This window comes from Phodopus roborovskii, unplaced genomic scaffold, assembly GCF_943737965.1.
Source record: "Phodopus roborovskii unplaced genomic scaffold, PHOROB, whole genome shotgun sequence".
Classification (NCBI taxonomy): domain Eukaryota; kingdom Metazoa; phylum Chordata; class Mammalia; order Rodentia; family Cricetidae; genus Phodopus; species Phodopus roborovskii.
Window position 1 is genome coordinate 4,734,332 of NW_026126516.1, and position 9,299 is coordinate 4,743,630.

Below are 9,299 nucleotides of genomic sequence, written 5' to 3' on the forward strand. Positions count from 1 at the left end.
TCTTTTAGGACCAGCACCTCCATTCTAGGGACAGTGGCTTTGGAGCTGACACCTGCCTGCTGTGTCTAACCCCACTGTTGACACAAACGCCACAGCTGTCATCCCAAAGGGAATAACAGATGCTTTATATGAGTCATTGTGAGTGACTATGGTCCAAGAACACAGGTTTAGGACACTGAAATTCCATGTTCCAACATGGAAACAGTTTCACAAAATCTTTATAGATTTACAAGAGAAAGAAAGTCACAAATCAAGACAAGGTCACAAATCAAAACAAGGGTGGGAACCTCAGAGAGGCATCAAGATGGAGGAGCTTCTCTGCAGGCTCAAGATGTGATATATATATATATATATATATATATATATATATATCTCCAAGTCCATTTAAATGAAAACAAACATTTATAGACAATATTTGGGAATTTGGGCTTCGTTTCTTTCCAAATTACTTCCTGCTGGTAAGGGGCACTGTCATGGGGGATTCTAAGAAGATGCAGAAATCCTGGCTGTAGTCTGTAATGCTGCTTTGTCCAGCTGTTTTGAATGTAGGATCACCTGGTACTGTTTCAGGCAGCCTGGCTTGATCAAACCACATTAGTCTGGAAGGAATCCACAGCTTTTCATTTTCTGTGGAAACAAAAACAGAAATCCTTTTCCCAAGTAACTTGTCCTTGAATTTAAATTTTGGAGTCAAAGCATTTTTTTTAGGTGATGGCTTCATGGATAAGTTTGTTGTTGATCTCACTATCCGGGAAGGGCATTTATGGCAGCAGGCTCAAGATGTTATCTGCTGGCATTCTTAGCTATTGGGTTGAAGCTAGTTGTCTATAAGTTAATAGACTCGGTTGTCACAAGGTTTAGTTCTGACAGAGGAGGCAAACGTGGCTGTTCCAGGGAAACAGCACTTAGCCCAGGAGAAGGTAATGAGCCTCTGTCCTGCAATGTCCCCATCTCTATATAGTACTGAGATCAGACCGGTCAGCCAAGCTCTGCAGACCCAGATTCCTTTCAAGAGTTCCCCTTCGGCACCACACAAAGCAGTTTCTGAGAGCTGAAGAGGGGAGAGCAAGGCTCTATTGTGAATATCCCTTTGCTGGAGGACAGGACAGTTTACACAGATGCAGGTGGGGTTTATCTTTTTGCTCATACTATTCCCTGGTTGGACATAGATCTTTGAACCATGGGACAAACAGAAGTCATAACCTCAACATCCAGCTGCACCTGCTTTATTGATTGGAACACAGCGACAGGTGTTTCTGCTAGCTGGAGTTTCTAAATTCATGTTACCAGAAACCATCCATCCTGTGTGCCCACTTACAGTCTAAGCACAAAGCACACCTGGCCAGCATTTCCTAAGAAGAGGGAGGAGTCTGAGCTGGGGATAAATAGACATCAGCGTGCACTGGGAAAATAGCAACCCAGGCAGGCAGCAACCCCGAACATCAGGACTCAGCTGTCACAGACACTGGCAGCTGTCATCAAGTCTGCAGGTAATGCTCAGGATCCCTTCTCTCCAGGGACAGAGAAGACTTTGCAGGCCTGTGGTAATGGTGATGATCTAGGGTCTTGATTTGGGGGGTGGTGAGGAGTTGTTCCTGGGGCACTGGGTTATGAGTCAGGGGACATTTCTGGGGTGCATATGAATCATCTCTCCAGTCTGTGGAAGACGGAGATGCCATGGGCTATGCTCCTGGAGAGTGAGCGGAGCCCTCCACAGGGTGGAAGTATGGAGACATTGGTATGGAGACATTGTCGAGTGCTATTAAGCTGGGAGGAGAAAAGCCTGCTACAGAGTCACTTTGGCGGAAATGGCAGCCCTGCTGTGCTTACAGCAGAGAGGGAATGCCTTGGTGTCAGGGACTCCACTTCCCCAGCAGATCTTAGGGCTAAGGAAAGGGACTCTACCCTCTCCTCTTGAGGAAAAGAAGACAATCGCTCAGCCACTGAGCCAGGTCTCCTGCACAAGCAGACTAGCCTGTTTCCTGCTGAAATACTTTTGAAATAAAATATAACTGAATGCTTTCCCAAAGAAAGGGATGCATCGGTCTGACAGTAAACACAGGGTGAAGGCAGCTGAAGTTACTGGTCCCTCTGCAGGCGTGTGACAGCCCTGGAGACATGTGGTTCAGCTCCAACACCTCCCTCCCCTGCTCCCTCCATTCTCCTAGACTCTTCTAGTCTTCTCTCATGTCTGTTTTCCCTTGGCTCCCCCATCTGACCCCCTCTCTCCCTGCTCATACCCTCCTGTCCCCTCTTCCTTCCGCTTTCTCACTCTTGCATCTGATCCCCACCTTGTCCTCTCCCCCCGCACCCATCCCCCCTCCATCCCTTTCCTCTGCCATCTACATTCTCCTCTGAACTCACCTATGGAGTGGACACAGGCTAAAGCCGGGCACCCACGATTGCCACCATCACAGGCATCCAAATGTGGTCTTTTAGGATGCATGTGGCCCCCACTCCATGGGTGTACGCAAATTCCCTAAAAAACACCCACAATGCCCATTCACTGATAATGTAACCTGGACCACTCACCAGGCTGCACAGAGAGCTCCACCTACTTGTTTGCTACCAACACACAGCAATCCTGACAGTCAAAATGAAATATGGTCTGGGCACCAGACTGGGACACCATTCATTTTCCTTCCTGCCAGGAAGCCTTCCAGTCCTGAATACAAACCATCATATGAAACCCTGGAGGGTTTGAAGAGCGACCCCCTAGTGGCCTTCTGATGCCTGTTCTCAGGGCTGCCATGGCTTTGGGACTGCCTCAGATATCTGCAGCTCTTTCTTTCAGTTAGCCAACCCCATGTCCAGAGACATGAACCAGTTGCATCCCAGGGCAGTTGTAAGACATGGACATGCCATCTGGAGGTTGGGATGGGCCATTTGATCTAATTCAAGGATCCTTCACTGAGTCCTGACTAGAAGCTGGTGATGGCAGGTGGGGCACTGGTACCAATTAAGAGTGTTCCCTGATTTCCAATGCACCTTTATACCAAATGAGAAAAAAAGAAAAGAAGTTAAGATTACACAAGGCTTTAGCCCATTCCCATGTCCTTCTCTTCCTTACACTGTGACCCTGGCATGTCCCTTCATCTCTATCCTGATTCTCTATTAGGAAAATCGGCTACAGCATCTCTCCTCCAGGGTAACTGGGTGCATGGGATCTGGTACTGCCATTTGAGTAGCCAGAGCATCTCCTATGGATGGTCACAAGGCAGAAAGGGACAGCAGAGCAAGGACACAATGCAGGCCAGGTTGCAGGGCTAGAATATGGTCAGGGGACACCTGGCCTTTCCAGACTTAAAGGATCTTACTTTTCAGCCTGAAGAAGAGAGGAGATGGCCCTCCATATAGCTTTTGTTCTTTTGGTGGCTGGCTTCTGCCCTGCTGTCCTCTCCAAACCAGATGGCACATTGGGAAAGGAAACCACAGTCCGGGAAGACCAAAACAATGGGACACAAGTGGACAGTCTAACCCTGGCCACCATCAACACCGACTTTGCCTTCAGCCTCTACAAGGAGCTGGTTTTGAAGAATCCAGATAAAAACATTGTCTTCTCCCCATTCAGCATCTCATTTGCCTTGGCCTTCCTGTCCCTTGGAGCAAGCAGCAACACCCTGGAAGAGATTCTGGAAGGTCTCAAGTTCAATCTCACAGAGACCCCTAAGGCAGACATCCACAGGGGCTTTGGCCACCTTCTCCACATGCTCAGCCGGCCAGGGGACCAGGTGCAGATCAGCACAGGCAGCGCCATGTTTGTTGAAAAGAACCTGCAGATCCTGGCAGAGTTCAAGGAGAAAGCAAGGGTCATGTACCAGGCTGAAGCCTCCTCAACTGACTTCCAGCAGCCTCATGAGGCCAAAAAGCTCATCAATGACTATGTGAGCAAACATACCCAGGGGAAGATCAAGGACCTGATCTCAGACCTGGATGATCAGACGTTAATGGTGCTGGTGAATTACATCTACTTTAAAGGTGAGGATGGCCACTGGTTGGGCATGGAGGGAGAGGATGTTGGCTGCTTACCCTGTGTCTTTATGCTGACCACTGGAAAGGAGATGCTCATGGTCTTGGAGACATGGGTGCCTAACTTCTTATTACTAGCAGGTCTTACTTATCCTTTGGGATCTTCTGGATACAGTTGCTGTTCCTGGTGCATGCTCCACAGTACCATTTAGCTCTCAGTCTAAGAGGGCTGAATTTGACTGTGACTTAAACTCACTGACAAGCAGAATGCATAGCTCACATGTCCAGTCCTACCTGAGTTTGCAGAAGTCACTGATTCTCTCTGCAGAGACAGTGTCTTAGTCAGGGTTCTATTGCTGTGAAGAGACACATGACCATGACAACACTTACAAAGGAAAACATTTAATTGGGTGGCTCTCTTACTGTTTCAGAGGTTTAGTCCATTATCTTCAAGTGGGACAATGGCAGTATGCAGGCAGACATGGGGCCTGAGAGATATCTGAGAATCCAACATCTGCAGGCAACAGGAAGTTGTCTGAGACTCAGGCCACTATCTTCTGCATTCATGAGACCTCTAAGCCTGGCTCCACAGTAACACACATCCTCCATGAGCCACACCTGCTCTAACAAAGCCACACCTCCTAATAATTACGTCCCTATGAACTTATAGGGACCAATTACATTTAAACTACCACAGAAGGAGTCCCTCATTCAGCCCACTACATTATTTCTAATATGTTTCTACAGAATCGTCTGCTAGAGAACTTCCATCTTTTGGAAGATACAGGTGGTCTGGGGGCTTCTTGACCTAAGGAGCCTGGCTACCCCAATTTAAGGGAAAAGCATCATGGCTGAGAATAGGAAGTGCCCTGTGGGCAGTTTTCGGGCACGGACTCTCCCATGAGTCTTTTCTGCAATGCTGGACCTAGACATGGAAAAAGCAAGGCCTGGGGAGAAGCCATTCGTGAGAGGGATGGGTCAGCCAGGCAGTGTTCTGGTGTTTAGTGTCTGCCTATGTTGTGGAATTTTAGTTTGTACATTTAGTAGCCCAGGCAGCCTCCAGGATCACAGTGTTAAAGGCACACTCCTGGGACAGAGGGTCTGAGGTTGGGGGCAGGAGAGTGGGGAGATTAGGATGGAAGTACTGTGGGTAAGGGTTAGTGAGGAGAAATCCAGTGCCAATACCACAAAACCCTGCCTGACATACCAAGTGTGAGACAACAGCTCACAAAATGATGCCTGATAAAAATCTTGGTGGGACTAGATCTGGGGTGGATTTGCATCTCTGGACTCTGGAAAGTCCAGAACAGAAGAAGGCAGGCTCTGAGATTATAGACAGAACACACTTGGCCATGGACAGAGTAGGATAGGAGGACGGAGGACAGGAGTCCAGGATGGCCCCAGAGAGGCTGTGCTCTGAAGGCAGGGGAAACAGAGTGATGACTGAAGGATTGGACTGCGGGGTATGGTTCTCTCTCTCTCTCTCCCTCTCTCCCTCTCTCTCTCCCTCTCCCTCTCTCTCTCTCTCTCCCTCTCCCTCTCCCTCTTCCCCCTCTCTCTCTCTTTCTCTGTTTGTCTCTCTCTGCTGCCCCAGGGCTCAAGCTCCAAGGCTGCTTGTCTATGATGTGGGGATGTGTGTTTAAGCTGCTGAATTCTGGGCCCAGGAAATTGTCAAAGTTCCAAGTCCCCCAGGGTCATTGCAGGTAACATGTACTTGGGGATGTTGGGCAAGTCTGAGCAGCATGTCTGGGATTCATGGAGGTGAGCATACTCCATGTGAGAGAAGAGGACTCACTACCCATGTCTTAGCCAAACTGGTAATCCAACTCCGTTAGGTGGTTCACAGTGGGGGGGGGCACCATCTACAGATCATGGTGTGGGAGAACATAGTCTCTCTTGTCCTGTGTCTCCTCAAACCTGTCCTACAAGTGATTGCCTTCTAGACACGGTTCCTCCTGAGGAAGATGGGATTCTCAACTGCCCCCGGGCTCCTGTTCAGCACTGTTAACTCTCATCTCTCCATTACACACCCACCCACAGATCCATGGCTGTTTTTCAGAAATCTCACTTACTTAGGGAAGCTTAGATTTTTAGTTCACTGTTTCTAAATGAAACCTGTGAATCATTTCTCATTCATATTTCTACATCTGCCAAAGTTTATTCTAATCAAGATTATGCCACAGTAAGGGAAACAGTGTTATTGAAGAGGGATTGAGTACTATCAAGACTCAGAAGCTGGGCAGAAATGGGATGGAGGTGGGGTCTCTCAGGTGATGTTATCCTCTGAGGAACTGCTCCACATTTAGGGAGATGGAAGGAACCCTTTGATCCTGATTCCACATTTGACTCTAACTTCTACTTGGACAACAAGAGGACTGTGAAGGTGCCCATGATGAAGCATAAGTTCCTGACCACACCCTACTTCCGTGATGAGGAGCTGTCCTCCCACGTGGTGGAGCTGAAGTACACAGGCAATGCCAGCGCCCTCTTCATCCTCCCTGACCAAGGCAGGATGCAGAAGGTGGAAGCCAGCTTACAGCCAGAGACCCTGCGGAGATGGAAGGACTCCCTGAGGCCCAGGTGCGTGTCCACAGGAACCAGAGTTGGTCTGGTCCATCATCCTGCTGTTGGCCTGAGACCCAATGTCCCTGTACCTCAGAGTCTTACTAGTACCCTGTATAATGGTTGTAGAGTGAACCTGGACAGGTGGATTAGGGGTGACTTCTCCTCTGTGGACTTGGTGGTTGGGGCATATTTTACTATTATTTTTGTTGTTCAAAAGATGACACGAGCTGGAGCATAAGCTGAGGAGTCCTCTGTGTTTAAGAGGCTGTAATTGCAAGGAATCTTGGATGGGTTTGGAAGGCACAGGGGAGTGCAGTTGAGATGACGTCAGCTCTGAGCATCAGCTCTGCCCTGTGTAGCCATGTCATACACTCTCAGTCATTCATTCGCCATCAGTGCAATGATGACTCGAAGACCTACTGTGTGCCTAGCTCTGATTTAGACCCGAGAGAATGTCACAGACTCAAGTACAACAACTACAACAACAAAAATTTCTTACCCTTGTGGGCTTGTCTTGTAACTGAGGAAGAGAGAGTAGAAATGCACCTAATCAGTATTTGATTTGGGAAGAGAAATGAGATTAAGATAGGGAGGGTTCAAGGAAAAGGAAAGCTGGAGTCTGCTGTAGGGTGCAGTTTAAACAGAAGGATCATTAGATGAAGTCTGAGGGTGCACATGATGGGAACGACCGCATTTTGTGCATCTCAGAGGAACAGCTGGCACCAACTCGTTGCCTGCCCCTGTAAACACTCTCAGGCACTGGTGGGCAATGAATGCATTAGGGAGAGGAAGTCATGTGATGTAGGCGCAGATGGACAGAGGCCTTCTCTCTGCTGAGAGCACTGTCTGTGCTCTGGACAGGTGCTCAGATACACTCTGGCTTGAGGGGAACAGTCCAGTGACTATTACTTTTCCCTTTCATTCTCAGAATGATCGATGAGCTCTACCTGCCCAAGTTCTCCATCTCCACTGACTACAGCCTGGAGGGCATCCTTTCACAGCTGGGCATCAGGGAAGTCTTCTCCACACAGTCTGATCTGTCTGGGATCACAGGGGACAAGGACCTGAGAGTCTCTAAGGTAAGTAAAGATGTTAGGAAAAAAGCATGTTGGCGACTGTGGTGAATTCCACGACAGGCAAGGATGAATGAGGCAGGAGGCAAACATGCCCCACAAACAGAGCTTAATTCAGAAGTGTAATTAGAAAGGGAAGGGGGAGGAAAGAGGGGAAAAAGGAAAGAGACACAAGACACAGAGAGGACAGAAGAGAAGAGGGAGACAGGAAATGTCCTGTCTGCCCCAGGGGAACAGCAGGATGGAGAGGGAAAGAGAGAGCAGAAGGAAAGGAACCAGAAAGAGAGCATAAGTGGGTGGGGGAGAAGCCATGCCCTGTGCATTGCTGTTGTGTGTCCCAAGGAGGCCAAAGCAGCAGGGAGGCTGAAGCCTGCACTGGCTGCCAGCACCCTGGCTGTTCGCTGTGGGTCTCCTGAGAAGCTGCCCGTGGGGTAAGAATGCCTACACCCATCCTCCAGTGCGTAGTGGGTTTGAGGGCAACACAGATTCTCAGAGACTGAGCAGACCCAGGGCACACCTCATCTCACACCCTGAGCAGAGACTTGGAAACCGCAGGGTGAGAGCTCGTGCTAAGAACAAACAACTTCTCCAGCAGAATCTCCTGTCCTGCCCTTCTGGTCTCCAGTGAGTGATGTCTTTGTCTTACAGGTGGTCCACAAGGCTGTGCTGGATGTGGCTGAGATAGGTACAGAAGCAGCTGCTGCCACAGGATTCATAAACACAGGATCAGCTCTAATTCTGAACCCTCTGAAAGTGCATTTCAACAGGCCATTCCTGATGGTTGTCTCTGAAACAAGCACTCAGACTCCACTCTTTATGGCCAAAGTCACAAATCCCAAGCAAATCTAGAACTTCCCAAGTGTTGAGGTGCCAGAGATTAAACCTGTGTGGGGTCTCTATCTGCAATTTTGCTTCCATGCTCTGATTGGCTGTGGTGTGCCTGGATTGGACAGTGACAGTCACTGACTGTGACTCCCACATGCACAGGAGCCTGTACACAGTCAGTCTCCGTCTCCCAGGCCTCTGACAGCTCTAGATCTTGTTCCTGAGCCTGGGATCTCTTTGTGGCCCCTGCCTCCTGCCACTTCTTTATCTGCCCCTACCCAAAAGCCCGGTCCCTGGCAGATAGGTCAGCCCTATCTAGGCTCTGGTTATGTCTTCCTTCAGCCGCCTTCATGGGATTATGCAAGCCAAACACATGATTATAGGCCAAACACATGATCCTCAGCCCCAGGGTTGAGAAAGGAGCCTGCTGCCCTGAGTCTGTTTCCACCACCTGGTACCACTTGGTGCCCAGTTCCTGCCTCACACTTTTCCTCTTGTACTCACTGTCCCTTTAGGGGCTGCTGACACTGCCCACATCAGGCACAGTGTTGGAACCCTCATTCCTCCAGCTGCATGGAGCCTGTGGTCAGGTCAGCCCCTTTCCCCTTCTATACCCACTTACAGTAGAGGAGCCTTTCTGTAGTCCCCAATGATCACACTTACACAAGAGGACTCCTCCTCCTCCCTTGCCCAAACTGCAAGGCTTGAAGCAAAGGATCAATAAACATATGACTGCATTGAAAATAACCAGACAGTGTTCACTCAGCTCCCGTTGGCAGGGGTGTGGCCTCTAGTGACACTAGGGTAGTAGAAATTGTCACTCTCATCCTGTGACTTGTGTGATGGACCTCTTACCTTATGGTATCA

General features: G+C 49.1%; 1 protein-coding gene across 1 annotated transcript; it reads left to right on the forward strand.

Moving 5' to 3' along the window:
* Positions 1–1,424: 1,424 nt before the first annotated feature.
* LOC127231112 (serine protease inhibitor A3N) lies at positions 1,425–8,493 on the forward strand. Its single transcript, XM_051196543.1, has 5 exons — positions 1,425–1,490; positions 3,325–3,978; positions 6,276–6,549; positions 7,463–7,613; positions 8,256–8,493. The coding sequence occupies exons 2-5, from the start codon at positions 3,342–3,344 to the stop codon at positions 8,454–8,456; spliced, it is 1,263 nt and encodes a 420-aa protein (XP_051052500.1). The 5' UTR covers positions 1,425–1,490; positions 3,325–3,341; the 3' UTR covers positions 8,457–8,493.
* Positions 8,494–9,299: the final 806 nt, after the last annotated feature.

Bases quoted from the DNA above. Each gene is read 5' to 3' on its own strand.
- LOC127231112 (XM_051196543.1), top strand. From the start codon at position 3,342: ATGGCCCTCCATATAGCTTTTGTTCTTTTGGTGGCTGGCTTCTGCCCT. The intron at 3,979-6,275 runs GTGAGGATGGCC...CTCCACATTTAG, and splicing joins GAATTACATCTACTTTAAAG to GGAGATGGAAGGAACCCTTT. The intron at 7,614-8,255 runs GTAAGTAAAGAT...TTTGTCTTACAG, and splicing joins AGGACCTGAGAGTCTCTAAG to GTGGTCCACAAGGCTGTGCT.